The sequence below is a fragment of the Somniosus microcephalus genome, chromosome 27 (genome assembly GCF_052327205.1).
Source record: "Somniosus microcephalus isolate GS21.2 chromosome 27, FLI_Smic_1.0, whole genome shotgun sequence".
Classification (NCBI taxonomy): Eukaryota; Metazoa; Chordata; class Chondrichthyes; order Squaliformes; family Somniosidae; genus Somniosus; species Somniosus microcephalus.
Window position 1 is genome coordinate 3,159,738 of NC_141013.1, and position 20,519 is coordinate 3,180,256.

The 20,519-nt window shown below is 44.5% G+C and overlaps 2 protein-coding genes across 7 annotated transcripts in view; one reads left to right on the top strand and one right to left on the bottom strand.

Moving 5' to 3' along the window:
* The window catches only part of zwilch (zwilch kinetochore protein), a 40,845-nt gene that overhangs the window by 19,308 nt on the left and 1,018 nt on the right, over nucleotides 1-20,519 (top strand). For 2 of the 5 annotated variants that reach the window (XM_085968363.1, XM_085968361.1), the window contains exons 11-19: nucleotides 308-416; nucleotides 1,034-1,113; nucleotides 2,105-2,261; nucleotides 3,075-3,103; nucleotides 3,207-3,343; nucleotides 3,896-3,991; nucleotides 5,916-6,034; nucleotides 7,064-7,125; nucleotides 7,223-8,943. In XM_085968363.1, the coding sequence (XP_085824489.1) occupies nucleotides 308-416; nucleotides 1,034-1,113; nucleotides 2,105-2,261; nucleotides 3,075-3,103; nucleotides 3,207-3,343; nucleotides 3,896-3,991; nucleotides 5,916-6,034; nucleotides 7,064-7,125; nucleotides 7,223-7,261 (828 nt within the window). In that variant the 3' untranslated portion in view covers nucleotides 7,262-8,943. Of the gene's footprint in view, nucleotides 1-307; nucleotides 417-1,033; nucleotides 1,114-2,104; nucleotides 2,262-3,074; nucleotides 3,104-3,206; nucleotides 3,344-3,895; nucleotides 3,992-5,915; nucleotides 6,035-7,063; nucleotides 7,175-7,222; nucleotides 8,944-20,519 lie in introns of those variants that run through there. The other 3 variants (XM_085968365.1, XM_085968362.1, XM_085968364.1) reach the window with 3 other exon arrangements.
* Nucleotides 7,633-20,519, bottom strand: part of LOC147099887 (lactase-like protein) — a 32,510-nt gene continuing 19,623 nt past the window's right edge. The window contains exons 10-13 of one of the 2 annotated variants that reach the window (XM_085968367.1): nucleotides 19,395-19,521; nucleotides 18,835-19,034; nucleotides 17,882-17,945; nucleotides 7,633-9,127 (exon numbers count right to left, since the gene is read on the bottom strand). In XM_085968367.1, coding sequence (XP_085824493.1) covers nucleotides 9,015-9,127; nucleotides 17,882-17,945; nucleotides 18,835-19,034; nucleotides 19,395-19,521 — 504 coding nt within the window. In that variant the 3' untranslated portion in view covers nucleotides 7,633-9,014. Of the gene's footprint in view, nucleotides 9,128-11,568; nucleotides 11,757-17,881; nucleotides 17,946-18,834; nucleotides 19,035-19,394; nucleotides 19,522-20,519 lie in introns of those variants that run through there. The other variant, XM_085968368.1, reaches the window with a different exon arrangement.

Sequence of the window (20,519 nt, forward strand, 5' to 3'; positions counted from 1 at the left end):
TTAGTACAAGTTTTGAAACTTTGCTCCTTCAGAACAGTGACATCTGAATATTGAAAGAGAAATTTGCAGGGAGAGAGCAGGGGAGTGGGACTAATTGGATAGCACAGACAGTGGGCCAAATGGCCTCCTGCTGTATGATTCCATGTAACATTAGTGTGGTGTGCTACCCTGTAGTGATAGCAGCACCCAAGATTTCATCAATGGTGGGTTGGTGTACTGTCTAATCTTATTTAAGGATTTCTAAGATGCTAGTCATGGATTTTGGACCAAGGCTTTGTTTTTATTTCATTTCTATTTTTTATATCAGAAATTAAAAAGCGATGCAGCTGCTGTAGAATCAACCATTCATTCGTCGTTTGCTCCTGAACGTGGAGATCTCGATTTTGCAGAGCAGCTTTGGACCAGACTGAGGAAAAGTATGTATGCCTGTGGATCAGATTATCCCTGTAAGGGAGCACAGTGACACTGCGATTAGAGCAATGACGTTCAGTGCCACATAGTGGGACAAAGGCAGATTCAGTCTATTGTACTGGTCTTACCAAGAATAGGGTCATAAGTTAAGGAAACAATAGAAGAGTTTCCAACTTATAGACGACACTATATCGTGCCACCCAGCGCAATGAATAGAAACTGGATTTAAATGTTCAAAAAGGGAAAAGACAGATTGCTGATTCAGTAGAGGTAATGACTTTGTGAAAGGCAGAAAATATTGAAAATATTTGGTTATGAATATGGATTTAACTGAAAGGGTGAGTCAGATGGCTAAACAACTTTTTTTGTTATTAAAAACAAAATGGTAGAAATGCTCAGCAGGTCAGGCAGCGTCTGTGGAGAGAGAAAGAGAGGGTAGGTGATAGTTACCGTGACAGCTTTGTTGAGAGTTCAGTGATTTAATAAGAAGAGCTGTGGTAATGGGACTAGATATCTGTGTTTGCTTCTTTGCTCCTTGTTCTCTCAGTAGCCTGGCTTTCATTTCTTTATGATCAAGCAAAACAAATTCTTGTATTCTATTCATTTTTTTCCTTTATTTTAGCTGTTTCTTCATACCAAGATATAGTAGATTGCTTGACACTAGTTATTCAGCACTTAAAATGCAAGGACATTCAGCCGTGGGTATGTAGCAAACTTGTTACTTTAATGTTTAATTAAATGTTAACTAAAATGCTTTTTTTTTAAAAATCTATTGGTCTTAAGATTTGGGGGCTTGGGAAGGTATTCTAATATAGACTCCTTTAACATTTGTTTTATATTTTTAGCTTATTGTTTGGTGATTAATGCTGGGGCATTTGATTGATCTTTGTGCATGACTTCTTGCTATATGCCTCATTATTGATGATGGTTGTACTCTGTATGAGTTGTCTTTGGCACTACTGCACACCACTTGTACTGATGGCACCTGCCATTATAAAGGAGTATTATTGAGACCCGGGAGCTCCTGTTAGAGGCCTGTATGCTTCCATTTGCAGCACAGATCGCGTTCCATATGTATGCTGTTGACATCCCATTTAACCTTTGCGCCTCCTGTCTTGATTCCACAGCTGTTGTTCAATTCTCCAACTGCCCGTCTGGCATTAATCCTTGGATAAGTCAAACGTTCCTTCAGCTTATTGTAGGCAAAACTCCTACATACCTCTGCCCCTAACTCCGCCACCCTCTCTGGCTAGGCTTGGTGGTGTGGTGACATGTCGCTTGATCTTGAGCTCAGTTCCTTTTCCCACATTAGTTCCATCCTAAGACTACCTTCTTCTGCCTTTGCAATATGGCCCACCTCGGCCCCGTTACCGACTATTGCTGAGACTCTAATCCACACCTTTTTGAGGTTCAATTTCTCTCATGCTCTCCTAGTTTCTCTTCCTGCTTCCATAAATTGCAAATCATTGAGAATTACTCACCTTACCTGCTCAGCGTCCTGTACTTCAAACATTTATGGTCCCTGTTCGGCTTAACCATGCAAGTTGTTGTTGTATTTATGCACATATTCTAGAAGCATACCTATCGGGGGAAACATTCCTTGTTTTGGTTTTGCAAGGTTCGGGGCTTTGTACAACTATAATGACAGTTTTACAGTAACTGGAACATTGAACAATCTCTGATCACTTTTCAGATCCACCGAGGAAGCAACAGTTCCCTCGGCAAGCTGATTCAGCAGTCCTACCATAGCACTATGCCAGCTGTTTCTGTTAATGGACTGACTGCTATCCGAATGCTCTTGGAGATAGGACTGGATAAATTGCGGAGGGATTACATAAACTATTTTATAGGTAGATATTCTCTCAGTACATGTCTAATGTTTGGTGCGTTATTATTTGATTTTAAGAATACTCCATTTTGTTGTAAAGTTCTGCGCATCCCACACACGTGCCGTGCAGTGACAGAGGTTGGTTCACAGCCACGATTTCCAGATTTTACTGTGCTTCCAGAGAGAGCTTCTGAACAAACACTTTCAACTTCTCCATGTAGAGAGAGCGAAGGAACATGAGAGGGTGAAGTGCAGCAAGCTGCTCTTGGATACCTACCCAGTAGGCAGTTCAAATGTGGGATTAACAGAGCCCTGGTAGAAGGTCTCTCATTTCCCTCTTGATCACAGACCAATGCATGATTTGGGGCTGTAAGAGACTAACTGAAAATTAAATGAGTTCGAGAGGAGATGAGAAAGGTGGTGTAACTGGAGTGGGGAGATGGTGTGAGGTATTTGAGTAAAATTACACTGCGTTATGATATTAATTGAATGTGCCTTAATCCCTCTTTCGGTGCAGAGTTGCCGATCTCCACTGTGCAATGATGCTAAGTGGAGGTCAGCAACACCTCACAGGGTGGGGAGGGGGCAAGATGGGAAAGTGGAGGAAAGTCATCCTGATCCTTCTCCACTGCCTGCTGGTGGCCACCATGAGCACTAGTCTCCTAAGGCTTTGGAGCAGATTAACCACTTAGTGTGTAAGCTACAAGTGTCATGAGGCCAGGGAGAGAGGCTCATAGCTGCCGCCACACCCCACCCCTCCAGAAAAATGTAAATAAGTGAGTTTAATACTTTATAACAAAGTGGAAGTCATTATTCAAAAAATATTTTCTTCTAGGTCAAGAACTCACCACTTTGAATTACTTGGTAAGAACAATGAACAGATTTTATAAATCACAAAGAAAGCTTGAGATTTAGTTTCCTAACTAATAATTAGTTTTTTCATGACACATTACTGTTTATTCTGCAGGATTACTTTGTGAATTGCACTGTAAATCTAGAAGAGCAGGTGCTCCGTCTCCATAAACTCCACCACATGCTCGAGCTGGTGGTGAGTTGCAGTGCCTTCCTCAACTTGAGCCACGAGAACCTCTTCGCGCTGACACAGTGAGCACTTTACCTCATTCCAATATTCCAGCACAAATACTAGTCTCGAGAGTTACAACAAGGATTGCCGACTCACAGAAAGGCACTTTCTTCTTTGCCTGTAGAGTTGCATTGTCCTGCCTTGATGCTTTTATTTATTTTTGCTAAATACTTTTTTTAAGGAACATTGTGTCCTTCAAATAGTATGCTGACCTGTGTGCTGTGCCTGGATTATCAGTGTGTTGACATCAACACTCGTCACAAAGTTCCCTACTCTAACTTGTTCTTTCCCAGAACCTCCAGACTGTAAAACTCTTTATCTCCCTCTTTGATTTTTTTCTCACAATTTACAAGCTTTTGAAAGCAAAGCTTGATGTTGCCTAATTACTATTGCCTGATTTGTCTTATTCTCTCTTTTCAACCTTGCTGAAGTCGACTATCTGTATATTCCATCTTTTTCACACTGAGGGTTTAGTGATTGTGAAATTATTACTGCAGGTTTATCTTTGTTTGGTTGCTGGTTCATTGGTTATAAAAGTTTGTACCATGTCTCCTTGGTATCTCTTGTGACAGGTCCTGCTCACGATACTACAAGGACAATCCACTGGACGAACAGCATGTCTTTCAGTTGCCAATCAGACCCACGGCCATCAATGCCTTCTATGAGAAGTAAGGTTCAAACTAAAATGTAAAAAGTGTTTACACAGAAGCAATTGTATATTATTTTTTGGAAAAAATACTTGAGAAAAGGGTTAATATGCAGCACAGTTTATAATCGTGTGTTCATGTATATTATGTGTTGCCATTTTTGGAAGGAGAGTGGGCAAAACTCACTATCTTTATACTGCCATGGGAGGAAATGGGAACTATATTGGGCTCTACAACTTGCATTGCTATAGTGCCTCAACTGTGGGAAGATGTTTCAAAACATTTCATTGTAATGAGGGGAAAATACCACTGGGTGCCAAGTAGGACAGAATAAAGGGAAAAGCTTGAAGCTAGGGTGAAGGGGGCAAAGAGATGGTTTGGGAGAAAGATTTTAAGAAACTTCTTGAAGGCAGGAAGGAAGATGTCAAAGTGAAGGGAGCTAGATAACAAGTTCCAGACGGCAGGAGCATAAGGATGGAGCAGACCAGAGCTGGACACTGGACAGTGATGGAGCAGACCAGAGCTGGACACTGGACAGTGATGAAGCAGACCAGAGCTGGACACTGGACAGTGATGGAGCAGACCAGAGCTGGACACTGGACAGTGATGAAGCAGACCAGAGCTGGACACTGGACAGTGATGGAGCAGACCAGAGCTGGACACTGGACAGTGATGGAGCAGACCAGAGCTGGACACTGGACAGTGATGGAGCAGACCAGAGCTGGACACTGGACAGTGATGGAGCAGACCAGAGCTGGACACTGGACAGTGATGAAGCAGACCAGAGCTGGACACTGGACAGTGATGGAGCAGACCAGAGCTGGACACTGGACAGTGATGAAGCAGACCAGAGCTGGACACTGGACAGTGATGGAGCAGACCAGAGCTGGACACTGGACAGTGATGGAGCAGACCAGAGCTGGACACTGGACAGTGATGGAGCAGACCAGAGCTGGACACTGGACAGTGATGGAGCAGACCAGAGCTGGACACTGGACAGTGATGGAGCAGACCAGAGCTGGACACTGGACAGTGATGGAGCAGACCAGAGCTGGACACTGGACAGTGATGGAGCAGACCAGAGCTGGACAGTGATGGAGCAGACCAGAGCTGGACAGTGATGGAGCAGACCAGAGCTGGACACTGGACAGTGGTGGAGCAGACCAGAGCTGGACACTGGGCAGTGGTGGAGCAGACCAGAGCTGGACACTGGATAGTGATGGAGCAGACCAGAGCTGGACACTGGACAGTGATGGAGCAGATCAGAGCTGGACACTGGACAGTGGTGGAGCAGACCAGAGCTGGACACTGGATAGTGATGGAGCAGACCAGAGCTGGACACTGGGCAGTGGTGGCGCAGACCAGAGCTGGACACTGGATAGTGATGGAGCAGACCAGACCAGGTGGTGAAGTACAGCAGTGTAACAGGCCAAGCAAGGAGAGGATAGCATCAGCTGAACCTGTGATACGTGTGGGGAGCAGCAGCCAGCTAAAGAGGAAAGGAAGGAGTAAGCAGCAACCAATTACAGTGTATGGGAGTCTATATTTTGTAATATGGGAACTTGATTTATTTTTGGCCCCCACCCAAATCTGTGGTTGGCTTCAATTTTTATTATACCTATGGACGTCCTGATTATTTTTTATGTCTTGTGTCCTGGTATTATTTGAGTGTCCATGGGCAACTGTGCGCACAATGCTGCCAGTGTACTCCAATCCTGTGATGTTTGAATGCTTTAAGATTCCATTCCTGATTCTGCCTGACCCAAAGTGTTTTAACCATGCACGACCCACTCATTAGTAGTGGCAGGTGGATCTGAGCCCGGCTCCAAAAGGCTGGGCACCCCTGGATTAGAGTATGGGATGTGGGAGTGATCAGTAATAACCCTGGCAGCTCTTTTAGTATCTGGAAGTGACTTCCTGATGACACTGGCATCTTGCATTCCAGCGAGCACCCCATCATGTGGAGAATGGAGATTATTAGCGGCCATGGGCAGAGAGAATTGAAGACAGTATGGCAGCTCAACACCCGGCCACCAGTCGATCATGTGACACATAATACCCCAGGTATTTTCTTTTACGCAGTCAAATCCCCCGGAATATTTACATTTCCTGGTAGTGACCTTATCAATCTGGTATACCTTTAGCCAGAATTTGTTTTTTTTAAGCAGTGTCTTTGATATTCAAATTGGCTGATCTTTTATTTGATGGCCCTGTTGGGTCATATTGCAAACTATGGAAATCTTATAAGGTAAGCATCCTCTCTGTTAGAAACATAGGAACAGGAGGAGGCCATTCAGCCCCTCGAGGCATTTATTTAGATCATGACTCTGATCTGTATCTTAATTCCACTTACTCACTTTGGTTCCATAGCCTTTAATACCCTTGCCTAACAAAAATCTATCAATCTCTGTTTCTATGCTGCAACAAGATGAGCACGGCAGTGAATTTCCTATAGCAGAGTTAAGTGTGAGCAAAGACAGCCCACTGGCTGAATCATCTGCTACAGAGCCATACAGTCTACAAAGGTGCCAGATTCAACTTGTGGTCCACTCGGTCAGCTGTTAGGAGAGCGGTGGGGCTGCTGTGATTACTCTGAGTGTCCCAGGCCTGTCTGTAACCTTTTCTAATCCAAGATATTTTCTCCTGTATATGAGATACTTACTGTTTTGAAGAAATGTGGACATGTACCTGACTGAATCATTCTCTATGCTATGTGTATAGATTGTTGCGTATTCTAGGATATGTCCTACTGTGGCCTGTGTTTTTGTCACAGTTTAGATTAAACTAACGGTGTGTTGCTGCTCCCTGGGAGCTATAAATGGTACTTTTAAAAATGTGCTTTATGTTCAGAATATATTACAGCACTCATTGAATGTTTTTGACCCATTTCTCTGCTGTTGCATTATATAGTTGGGGCACTTATTTGAAAATGTGCATGGCCATTTTAACCCTTCTGACCTAGGCAAACCTGAGCAGTTGATGAAGCTATTCCCAGATCCAAGGCTTAATACATTTTCAAATGTAGTGCAAAGAAACTTAGCAACACAAATAAAGAGAGCATCACTAATGTTACTGTTACCTTGTGTTTTTAAGATCTGCCAATTGATGATACAACTTTGAATAGTGATTGCGAGGAGGCCTTTTATTACAACATGGTGATCAGCTGCAGTCAGGCACATTTCACATAAATTGTTGGGAGAAAAGGTAAATCTAACCAAAGTGTAAATTGACTTTTTTTTCTCACTCCTCAAGGTTAAATGCACAGAAACATCCCACCTTTATTGCACGTGATGAGTCAGCTAGCCTATCGGAGGTAGTGAACACAGGCCAGGCATTGGTCACCCTAAGACTCTCTGCTGTACCACCGAGTGACCAGTAACAGAGTACGGAGTCTGCTAGTGTTTTTTCACCCTCCACCCACAAGTACTCGGTCTGCATAGCACTCTTTCTCCCTGACAGTGAAATGAGCTGGCATGGTGCTTCCTCATCCTCGTACTGAATCTGTGTGGTGGTTTTCCCTAAAGTACTGAATCTGTGTGGTGTTTCCCTTAAAGGCACTGAGCCTGTCGAATTCTATGCAACTTGAAACAATACCCTCACTCGTGCCGATTTCAGTCAGTAATCCAGTGTATGAATCAAATTAGTTGACACAATTCAGTAAGTAATATTCTTAAGACAACGGCAAATTTATTCTTTTTTTAAAAACTTGTGTAATTACTAAAATTAGGATCTAAATTCCATTTCATAAAAATGAATAACTGGCACACTGTGGGTTAAATTCAAGTATATTTTGAGTGACAAGCCTTTTGTATGATTTTTATTTCTGTCTGGGTTCTGGATATATTTGTATAAAGTTAGTGTTGGGAATGTGGAATTGGACTAATTAAAACTATGTGGGTGATCGTATGTGACAATTATTTTACAAAGTTATATTCATCGCCTAAAGATGCCAGCTTTCACAGCCTATTATATTGAACCAGGCCAGACTAAATAACCCTGAAATCTGACCCATAACAACTGTAATGTTGATTACTAACAAATTGCAGTAGATGAATGAATAAAACTTTCTTTGAATATAAAGGTAATATTTATACCATTGAGTGTACGGTATATGTAATCGGCAAATGTGTAACAGCTGTTTATAATTCACCGTTGGGAATCGCCTGTTCAGCTTGCGTGCTGCCCCAGTTTGGTCTAAATGTTGACCCGTTATATAGCTTCTACATTTGTATCTGCACCAAGTTACAGCCTTCATAATAACGCGCTGATGGACTGGCTGATTTATTCAGTTCACACCTTTCCATCCTCACACAGGCCCAGATTGTCACTATTCCTATTGTCACTATGTATCTTTTACTCATTTTCTAACATTAGCTACTATAATGTTTTTAATGATGAAATGGTTCTTCTGCAAAAACTTGCTCTGTGTCTTTAGGAGACACATTGTTTGCTTGTAATATTTATTATCCTGTATCTATAGTGAAAGCTTGTTAATATCGACTTGGGTAGTGCACCGTGCCCATTTGGGAATCAAGTATTGGAAGTGGAATCATTTTATCATGTTGTGAGCTCCTCTACCGCAGCTGTGGAACTCTAACCAGGGTTTGTGTGATGAAATAAAAACAGAGAATGCTGGAAATACTCAGCAGGTTAGGCAGCACCTGTGGAGAGAGAAACAGAGTCAAGGGCCATCGACCTGAAGCGTTAACTCTGTTTCTCCCTCCGCAGGTGCTGCCTGACCTACTGAGTATTTCCAGCATTTTTCTGTTTTTATTTCAGATTTCCCACATCCGCAGTATTTTGCTTTTGTATTTGTGTAATGAGTTTTGTTTAACACAGTTTTACTATCCCGGTAATGTACATCTCATTCATTAGCAATAAAGCCATCAGGTCTTGGTAGCGAAGAGAGGTGATGGTAGCGAAGTACCAACTCATTCTTTTGGTGACTGCCCTATTTTAACAAACTAAAGAAATTGAAGGTAGCTAGTCATCCATTTTTGTTGCACATCTAGCATTGTATTGTCACAACAGCGACCTGGGTTTGTCACTGCCTCCGAAGTAGGAACATCAGTAAAACAGCACTCAGGAGTATACAAAGGGTGCACACAGTCGGAACAACGATCTCGGTCACCATTTCCATATGACTGACAAGAGGATCTAAAAGTAAAGGGGAAAGGAAACAAATTACTCTCCAAATTCTATTCTGTTATTTTAGAGAAATACTTTAGTTTTGCTAAACCAAATAAATCAGTATATTTAACGTGCTATAAAATTCCCTCCTGTGTGCCTGGTTTATATTTCTTAAAAAATGAAGCTGGGTTGCATCTTTTGCTTACCATGAATTAGTCTGAGAATATTGGCAGCAATGTTCCGCTGTTCCTCTAATTTTAAAGGAAAACGCTCATTATTGAAGTATTAAACTCCTTCTGAAGCACATAAACCAGAGAGAGAGAGAGATACATCCCTGGGAGGTGATTGCGAGACATTAATCTGATCCAGGACATTCAAATGACTTGCTAATCGTAATGTCAACAGAATATAGTAATTAATTTACAGCTTTGAAATCACCCATGGTATCTCGGTGACTATTTTGCAATTTAATGCATTCATGGTTATTGTATAAAATTCAGCTTGCCCTCAAGAGGGCCTCAAGGCACTGAGCTAGTTACCTCTTCGTATCAAAGCTTTATTCTAAGAATCTTCCGTGCTATGCCCAATTCTCTGCCTCTGGTCCATGTAACCCAAGGTCTTTGAGTCCATCGCGTGAATGTGTTGGCTGAAGTTCTGAACCTGAGCCCCTGACTCCCACTTTGCTTCTTTGGCTATTTTCTGTTTCTGCTTGGCACTCTCCAATCCCACCTCCCCCTTCTCTAGCACTCTGCCCCGCTCAATCCTTCTTCCCACTCGACACTACTCCCCAATCTACCTTTTTTCCTGCTGCTGTCACGGGCTCAAATCCCTCTGGATGCAGCTCATGGCCTCCCTCTGCTCCTTCCTTGGTATTCTCTGCAACGCCTGCTGCAGCTCATCCAGAGCAACAAACCCAACTGTCTCGTCCTCTTCCCGGCAACCATCTTGCTCCTTGGCCGTTGCCCTCTCTAACTCACTCCCCATCCTTCTTGTCTCTCTCATTGCCTTCCTCACGACTCCATCAATCGATCATAAAATATTGCCCCGTATCACTTTCTAGCATGTTTACTGGCTTTGTACATGTATCTATTGAAGTTCCTGGCCCGGAAAGAAATCTGGCTTACAGGGTGGCAGCTACACCCCTTCAACAAAGCCTCTGTCTGGCTGTACATTCCATCACGTACCCCACCCACCCCATTACTGCTCAAACCTTTATTCATGCTTTTGTCACCTGTAGCCTTGATTTCTCCACTGTCTTCCTTGCTGGTGTCCCATCTTTCATAGAATCATAGAAATTTACAGCACAGAAGGAGGCCATTCGGCCCATCTTGTCCGTGCCGGCCGACAAAGAGCGATCCAGCCTAATCCCACTTTCCAGGTCCGTAGCCTTGTAGGTTATGGCACTTCAAGTGCATATCTAATCTTTCTCCCTCCATAAACTCGAACTTGTTTAAACGTTAGTGTAGGACAGGATATAGACAGCTAAGTGCTGCTTGACCCATTCTTACTGATGTACGCTGGCTCCCTGACCCCCAGCACATTGAATTTAAACTCCTTGTCTTCATCTTGAAATCCCCCCAAGGTCACATCCCCAACCTACCTTTGCAATCTCCACCAACTTTAAGCTTCCTGTACACTTCAGTCCTCTGACCCTGACCTTCCGTGCAACCATTCTGCCCCATGATTAGTGGTAAAGCTTTAAGCCACCTTAGCTGTACTGTCTGGAATTTCCTCCCTCAACTCCTCTGTCTCTGTACCTCTCTTTTTTAAAAGCATCTTTTCAGTTGAAGCTTTCAATCACCTCTCCTAACTTTCCCACCATAGCTTGGCTCTGCTAGTTGCCTTGGTGTGTTTTTCTACACTCGAGGTGCTATATAAGTACAGGTTGTTGTAGTGTAGCCTGAGCTGTTGTGGGTAAGTAGATCACAGAGAGGTGAAAACTGGAAGGCAGCCATAGTCCACTGCTCTTGCACTTCTCTGGGTGAGTGCTGAAGATTAGTGAAGTAGTCAACAGCCCATTCTGGTGGCCTGGGAACATGCATAATACAGGCCACCAATGTTCCCTGTAAGCTGCGCCTTGTTCTGCGTGGCCTGTTTCTTGCAATGCGAGGTCCCATTAAATTTCTGTGCATGCGCGGTATTTCCAATGTAAAAGCTTGTGAGCGGCCTGCGCGGGAAGTTGCAGATTACTGCGCGGGTGCGCACCCACGCAGCTTAAAGGGAACATTGCAGGTCACCACAGTGAAATCATCACAATGTGGGCAGCCAAGCGAGAGAATTTAAACATTGTATGGTATCTGCATTTCATCATCAAATAACTGTTCTTACTAGAAGAACATTGCTGTTATTTTGTTTAGAAGACTATCACAAACAGTAAAGCATTGAAAAACACAAACACCCAACTTTAAAGGGATTGCTCAGTGAGTGTCATTCCAGAGGTGTTGAGAGATTAGATACGAGGGGGCAAAGTAATGCAACCTAATTAATCATTGACAACCAAGAAGGCTAATGTTGCACATACAACTTGGATGTTGCTTTCAAGGCTTGGACTCAGCACTGAGGTGACACAAAGCCCCTAATACCTAAACTTCATCGTGCACTGGCCAAACCGCTGGCATGTCTGCCTGCTTCTCATGTGTTCGGTCTGTTCTTCTAGCTGAAAAGGGCAAACAAAGAAGAACCCATTAGCCCATGATTGCCGCCTCCTCCTTCTACCCCGCCCCTATTTTGTAAGTGCAATGGTGTCGGTGCCATTTTAAAAGATAGCTAATGAGAAAAAATATTTTAAAACCGGTGTTGTCTGCCTTGCATGTGAACAGAACTTAACTAAATGGGATTATATATATTTCCCTTTTGTTGGCCGATGTAAGGTAGAAAGGTGTGGTATTGCTGCATGTTGATTCTCTTTCTATCGAGATAACGGCACTCTGCTTCATCAGTATTTTTTAGCATTATGCTTTTGGGAGTATGGAGAGTGAACAGAACATCAGTCCCACTGATGACTCTATCGGTGCCGTTTCCTGCTCTCGCCCCGAACTTGACAATTTCATTCACTTTGCCTCCAATTTCCACCCTTCCCTCACCTTCACATGGTCCATCTCTGACTCTTCCCTTCCCTTCCTTGACTTCTCCCTCTCCATCTCTGGGGATAGGTTATTGACCAATATTCACTACAAGCCCACTGACTCCCACAGCTACCTGGACTGCACTTCCTCCCACCCCACTTCCTGTAAGGACTCTATTCCATTCTCCCAGTTTCCCCATCTCCGCCGCATCTGCTCCGACGATGCCACCTTCCACACCAGTGCTTCCGACATGTCTTCCTTTTTCCTCAACCGAGGATTCCCCTCTACCATGGTTGACATGGCCCTCGACCGTGTCCGTTCTATCTCCCGCACTTCTGCCCTCACCCCTGCCCCTCCCTCCTGGAACCATGATAGGGTTCCCCTTGTCCTCACCATTCACCCCACCAGCCTCCACATTCAACGGATCATCCTCCGCCATTTCCGTCACCTCCAAAGTGATCCCACCACCAAACGCATCTTCCCCTCCCCTCCCCTTTCAGCATTCCGTAGGGACCACTCCCTCCGAGACACCCTGGTCCACTCCTCTATCACCCCCCAGCACCACTTCCCCTTCGCCTGGCACCTTCCCGTGCAAGCGCAGGAGATGTAACACCTGCCCTTATACCTCCTCCCTTCCCACTGTCCAGGGCCCCAAACACCCATTCCAGGTGAAACAGCGATTTACTTGTACTTCTTGCAATCTAGTATACTGTATTTGCTGCTCATGATGTGGTCTCCTCTACATTGGGGAGACCAAATGCAGATTGGGTGACCGCTTTGCGGAACACCTCTGTTCAGTCCGTAAGGGTGACCCCGAGCTTCCGGTCGCCTGTCATTTTAATTCTCCGCCCCATTCCCACTCGGACCTCACCGTCCTCGGCCTCTTGCATTGTTCCACGGAAGCTCAGCGTAAACTCGAGGAACAGCACCTCATCTTCCGATTAGGCACTTTACAGCCTTCCGGACTCAATATCGAGTTCAACAATTTCAGATCATAACCTCGGCCCCTATTACATTTTTACTTATATTTTTCATCCACACCTTTGTTTTGGTTTCCCCTCCCCCCACCCCCCCCCCCCCACCTTTCTCTCTCTCTCCCACATGGCAGCTGTCTCCCATTCTGCCAGCGCATTTCACACCTAATCTTGAGCCATCTTTTGTCTCCACTAGTCCTATCACCATCTCGTCTCGTTTTGAATACCTCTTAATGTCTCTTCTCTTTTGTTCTCTCCCAGCCCGGCCTCGTAATCTATTTCATTCCCTGTGCCTCTTTAGTCTTGAAACGTTGACTCTAATTTCACTCCACGGATGTTGCCTGGCCTGCTGAGTTTTTCCAGCATTTTCTGTTGTTATTTCGGATTTCCAGCATCTGCAGTATTTTGCTATCGTATCAGTCCCATCCCCCTGACTTTCCAGTACCCAGCAGTCTTAAATTGCGAATATGGGACAGAAGAATCTGCTGTTTTATTCTGGTATGCTGTTGATCTGTGTAGAACAATAGTTAACATGGCAGTGATGGGGCTTCCCGGGTTACCTTAAAACGTGATCAAATCCCACAGGTGCTGGGAGCATCTGCTACCTTGCCCAGGTAGCCATTCTCAATCACCACCCCTGCTTGCCCCCCTGGTACAGCCCTGATATTTGATCACTCGAGTCAGAGGGCTGTTAATTTGAGCATACTTGGTGCACAGCTGGTGTGGCCATTCATTGCCAGATCAGGCTTGACTACATCAAGCATCACCATGCCTCAGTCTCCTCATCCAAATAGCCTACTGTTCCAGGATCATCCTGCAGGGCAACAATAACTTTACTTCTCTCCTTTCTTGGGTTCTTTTTTCATTCTCCCCCGCCCCCCCCCCCCCCCCCCCCGCAGCATTCCCTGGTTGAGAGGACAGGCAGTCAGCCAGCCTGCCAGTTCCACTCTTGAATCTGCCTCCTATTTTACTTCTTCCTCACTCACCCACCCCACCCCAAACTGCAGAGAAACATAGAAACATAGAAGAGAGGAGCAGGAGTAGGCCATTCGGCCCCTCGAGCCTGCTCCGCCTTTTAATGAGATCATGGCTGATCATCCAAATTCAGTACCCTGTCCCTGCTTTCTCCCCATATCCCTTGATCCCTTTAGCCTTAAGAAATATATCTAACTCCTTCTTGAATATATTTAATGAATTGGCCTCAACTGCCTTCTGTGGTAGAGAATTCCACAGGTTCACCACTCTCTGGGTGAAGAAATTCCTCCTCATCTCTCTCCTAAATGGCTTACCCCTTATCCTTAGACTGTGACCCCTGGTTCTGGACTCCCTCGCCATCGGGAACATCCTTCCTCTAGTCTGTCTAGTCCTGTTAGAATTTTATAAGTTTCAATGAGATCCCCTCTCATTCTTCTAAACTCTAGCAAATATAAGCCCAATCGACCCAATCTCTCCTCATACGTCATTCCTGCCATCCCAAGTATCAGTCTGGTGAATCTTCGCTGCACTCCCTCCATGGCAAGAATATCCTTCCTCAGATAAGGCGACCAAAACTGCACACAATACTCAAGGTGTGGTCTCACCAAGGCCCTGTACAACTGCAGCAAGACATCATTGCTCCTGTACTCGAATCCTCTCGCTATGAAGGTCAACATACCATTTGCCTTCTTAACCGCCTGCTGCACCTGAATGCTTACCTTCAGCGACTGGTGCACAAGGACACTCAGGTTTCGTTGCACTTCCCCTTCTCCCAATCTATTGCCGTTCAGATAATAATCTGCCTTCCTGTTTTTGCCACCAAAGTGGATAACCTCGCATTTATCCACATATGGCAGATGCAGTATAATCACCCAACCTGTCCAAATCATACTGGAGTTTCTCTGCATCCTCTTCACAGCACACACACCCACCCAGCTTTGTGTTGTCTGCAAACTTGGAGATATTACATCTAGTCCCCTCGTCTAGATCATTAATATATATTGTGAATAGCTGGGGTCCTAGCACCAATCCCTGCGGTACCCCACTAGTCACTGCCTGCCACTCGGAAAAAGACCCGTTTATTCCAACTCTTTGCTTTCTGTCTGCCAACCAGTTCTCTATCCAAGTCAGTACCTTGCCCCCAATCCCATGTGCTTTAACTTTGCACGCTAATCTCTTATGCGGGGCCTTATCGAAAGCCTTCTGAAAGTCCAAATACACCATATCCACTGGTTCTCCCTTATCTATTCTACCAGTTATATCCTCAAAAAATTCCAGTAGATTAGTCAAGCACGATTTACCTTTTGTAAATCCATGTTGACTTTGTCCGATCCTGTCATTGTTTTCCAAGTGCTCTGCTATTACATCTTTTATAATGGACTCTAGCATTTTCCCCACTACCGATGTCAGACTTAACGGTCTATAATTCCCTGTTTTCTCTCTACCACCTTTTTTAAATAGCGGGGTTACATTAGCTACCCTCCAATCCATGGAAACTGTTCCTGAGTCTATAGAAGCACCTAACCTCTTCCTTCTGCCTTGACCCCTTCCTGGTAACACAGCTGACATCAGAAACTTGCTGTTGAAGCAAAATCTCAAACATGAACCAAACCATAACCACTTTCTGAGCATATGCCTGCCTTTAACCACTCCCAGGCACGAGCATTGGGAAATAGCAGCATTCTCCTCAATTTACTCTTTTTAACCTTCAGCTTTTTGTAGGAGATGTGAGATTTAAATTACAATATTGCACTAGGAAGGGGAATGTTATTTTAATCAGAGAGGCAGAAGTGTCAAGATTATGTACTTAATTTAATATTACACTAAATGTGACAACAAACATAGAAGTGTTTGCCTCCATTCTGTGCTTGTTACCATTTTAAAGCCTTATTTGCCCTTTTCAAATAATAGAAACAGACATGATGTCAAACACTGAATTTGCCTTCTCTCAGGGTGACTTAGCCGAAACGTATTTTTATTCAGCAGTAGTACCCAAAGGAGGGCTATCTATTCTGTTTCACTGGCATCAGATGCTAGTAGCTCTTCTCTCTGACTACAATCTATTGCCCGCTGTAAATGCCATGCATTTTGCATTGATCAGCGTGAGTGTTTGGGGGCCATCCATCTTTGTGTTTACTCTGGGTGCTGCTTAATGATTCCTGTACGCCTGCTTTGGGAGGAGGCTTGAAGCAGGACTACAATCCCCTCTTCATTTTGAAGTTGATTAGTTTTATTTTTTTTCCAAGCACAAATGCTTTCAGCACTGTTATTTAAGTTGCTTAATTCAAATTACTGGATAATTTCATTTTTTTTCTAAGCAAAAGTGATTTTGAATTACCAAGAGTGAAAAAGATACAATTAAGGATAGCTCCTTGTGTGAGATGCCTGCTTAGTTATGTCATTTTAAATTAAACAGTGTTGTTTTACCTCCGTAACACTTGCTCTATTCTAATGACTTTTTTTCAGTTCAGAATGTTTTTTGCACTCTTTGCCCCTCTGCCTCCCCCCTGCCCAGCCTGGTCTCCTTCCCCTCCTGCAATGAAGGTACTGTCTCCTGTTGTGTTCTGGCTCCATGGACACGGGCTATCCCACCCAAGTTGAAACAATTGAACAAGCACTTGAAGAGAAAATATGATGCCATTGAGGACGCAAACCGCAGTGTCACACACAGTGGATTTCTCTGTAATGTGGCTGCAGCAGCCTCAAACGCTGGCTAGAAGAGCCTGCGAGTAAACTTGTAAAATTGTCCTATTTTTACTAAGTTGTTGTTTCCCCTCGTTACTTTATGGGACTAAATTTAAAGGGGGAGAAATTCAGTATCGCCCCATTTGGGGCGCCATTATCGGCCGTGCGCAAAGTTTACCGCCTGGCGTTAATTATTGCAAACTTGGCTTTTATCGCCCCTGGAGGTGATTGGCGCGCTAAATCAGGCGCTTCACACCTGTCTTAAGGCACAAAGGCCGAGGAGCGAGGCGCTACCTCAGAGCGCTGGCGAAGCAAGAAAGGCAAATCAAAATAAACCTGCAAAGTGCTGCTCAGTACTCAAAACTCCTTCTCACAGCGTTGAATCTCTCCAGAAGTCAGTCTCTCTCTCTCAGACTGCGTGGTGCAAAAATGTCACCGACAAAAACAGGCAGGAAGCGGTCACCTTTAAATAGCGCTCCCCTAGTCCCTTTCTGACAGCATAATGCTCCCCTCAACCTCTTGTTGCAGGCGGTAAGGCAGGGGGCGCCCCTCAATATCCGGTCCGGGGCACTACCGGGGCGTTACGCACTGGACTGACGTCACAATCTGCCGGCGCAGGAGATCGTGGTGGTAGTGTTTAGCGCCGCCGCAAAATGTCTAGTTAATTTCGTGAGCGGCGCAAACATCGCCGCGCCCGGGCGCTAGTTGCTTTGCGCCCCATTAGCGCCCTCTTAAGGCGCTAACGGGAGGCGCAAACAACTGAATTTTTCCCCCCAAAGTGTTTCCCATCTTACTTTAGATAAACTTATTCTCTGTTGAATGGCAGGGGGGTGGGGGTGGGGGTGGGGAGTGTGAGTCAGTTATAGAAATATGAACAGCACCGCTTGGTGTTTTTTTCTGGGGAGGTAGTGAAAGGAACTTTGCATCCCATAAAGTAGGGGATCAATAGCTAGTGGCGGCAGAGTTCATGGTGGAATTACTATCCATGGGCTCTAGCCAGAGTGGGATTGATGGGCTGAATGGCCTTTGCTCACTCCAGACTTTGTGTTCCTAAATGCAATGGAGTGACTTCATTCACCTACCTGCAGCAAGCAGTGCGTTGGTGGTCGAACAAGCCTCTGCAGCCTTGCGCTTCCAACTCTCAATCTAGCAGAAGAGGAAAGTAGAAAGATTGTTTAATATGCAGAGTCTTGAATAAGGATCAACATGCTGTGGTTAAGGGAGAGGGCAGGAGATGGAATAGCTAAACGCCACACCAGAATTTGGCTGTTTCCTGGAACTGCACAATCCCCAGCTCAGACTGATTGAGCTGATGCATCTTGTTAAACAATACTGTGTATTTGTGGGACATTAGTACATTCTTTACTTTTTTTGCCAGGAGTTATCTACTTGTTGTTCTATAGCAGAAACTGGGACACCGTTACCGGTGTAAAGCAGCAATACACTTACTTATTCTGTAGGATTATTGGGAGTAAAATGCACATTGTAGTGCTTTCATTCCACAGCTGTCTTTTATTTAAAATCATTCTCTTTCTCCTCCCCTGCTTGTGTTGTTCAAAATGAAATACATTAGCAAAATGGTCAGAACCCGTTTGTGCTCATTTTAGCCCAGTGTCGTTCTTGAACTCACTCGGGTTAGTTTAGGAACATGGGAAAGTACAGGACCAAAACATACTCTGCAGCCCATCTGGCTGGTCCCAAAACTAATACCCTCTCAATAGCCCACTGCCTCGTCCCAAAACTAATACCCTCTCAATGGCCCACTGCCTCGTCCCAAAACTAATACCCTCTCGGTGGCCCACTGCCTCAAACTCTCCCTTCCATTTTCCACATTAGTCGCTTCCACTGCCTCCATGGGCAGTCTCTTCCATACACTCATCAGCCTCGGTATAAAATACCTAAATCTAAACTTCCTTCTAAGTTTGTGGCGCTGTTTGTGGTTCTAGAGCTTCATGTCGGCTAGCTATCATCTCTCACCCGGATCGCCAAAAACAAGCTTTCTTTTTGTTAGATAATAAAAATCAGTGGTACTCACTTCTCTCTGGTTGGGGAATCCATTTGAGCTGATCATCTTCCTGTAGTATTGAACCGAGGCCTTGGGATACCTCCTCTTATTCTTGCTTTTAAAATCGATGTAGTATAGCCCGAATCTTTCTGAATATCCTTCATCCCATTCAAACTTATCCAGCAGTGACCAGGACGTGTATCCCTTGACTTTAACACCATCCTTAACAGCTGCAACAAGTTTCAAAATCATATTCGTTTAAAAAAAAAAATAACTGCCAATCTGAAATAACAACAGGAAATGCTGGAAATTGACAGCATTCCAGGAGTGCTTGTAAAGAGCAAAGGTTGGTGACTGTACTGGCTGCAGACCCTCTGTAGTCTTTTATTAAAAGGAATTTTGCCTTCTATTCTTTCTTCAGTAGTCTCCCCCATTCCATTTACAAGATATTTTAAGTCAGAAATTCTTTCTGCCTGCTACCCTTTTCTCATTTTGTTTCCTCCTCCCATGTGGGAGATGAGAAACTATCTACTGTCTCACCGAATAATACTGTGGAAAATTTCATATTTTGAAATAAAGTAGGGAGCCACCTTTAAGAATCTCATTAACGTAATTATTCATGTACTGCATTCGCCACTTGTCGCACAGCTCCGTACACTGCCGTTTTTCAGATACTCCATTTTCTGTCACGTAGATCCTAGGGTTTCCATAGCGACTCTGAAACAAATTGGAACAAGAAAAGCATTGCAACTGATCAAATTTCAACCCCTCACACACTAAAATAATCTTAATATACGGTGTTTGTATGTAGTAAGTTGGGACGGAGAAAAAAAGTAGCCAAAAAACAGAGCTACAGTGAGGTGGGACTGTGTAATCTCATAACGAGACTTGCACATGACCGGACTGATCAACTAAAATCTGTTCTTGGAAACAATTTGGATATAATCAGGGCATTGGGAGGATAATTACTTGCACAATGAAAATGTGAAATCATATGGTTGGGACAGGGGTTAGTTGGCAATAAGCGGTATTCTCCAATCTGCCTGCATATATCAATGGGTGAATAAAACTCTTAGTTGTTGTCCGGTGATCATACAAGCCTTAAGACCTCGCCATCTCTACTCCCGAGGTCACCTCTAGCCACTTACTCACATCTCCCACCACTCACATCCCCAATTAGCTTACAACTGCACTTTCAAACTCCCAACGGCCGAGCCTTTGGCACTCCATTCTCCAGGATGCCATTGCAGCTCTCGATTTGCTCAACCACAGCTTCTGATGACCTTGTCCCCAGCCAAACCTTCCTAATCTAGTCGTTCCCTCCCTTAAGCCCAAGGGGCACAGACTTGAGCGTATCTGGCTTCACCATCCATGACCAGATCTGATTGGACCATATCAAGCTCTATTGGGCCTCATTCTCCTCTGCCAAAACTGCCCACTACTCCAGGATCGTTCGGGAGAGTAACCTCTGGCTCGTTTTCTTCACTACTGACTGTCTCCTTAAACCCATCTACTGCCCCCTCCATTCTCACTTCTAACTCTCACTCCAACGAGCTTATGGGTCTCTTTGTCACCAAGATTGAGAGCATCCATTCTGTTGCTTCCCCCTCACTTCTCATCACCCATCAAACCAACCCTTTCGCCCATCTGCCCCCATGCCAACTCTGAGCAAGCTCATTTCATCCACGGACCTGCCAACTACTCTCTTAACCCCC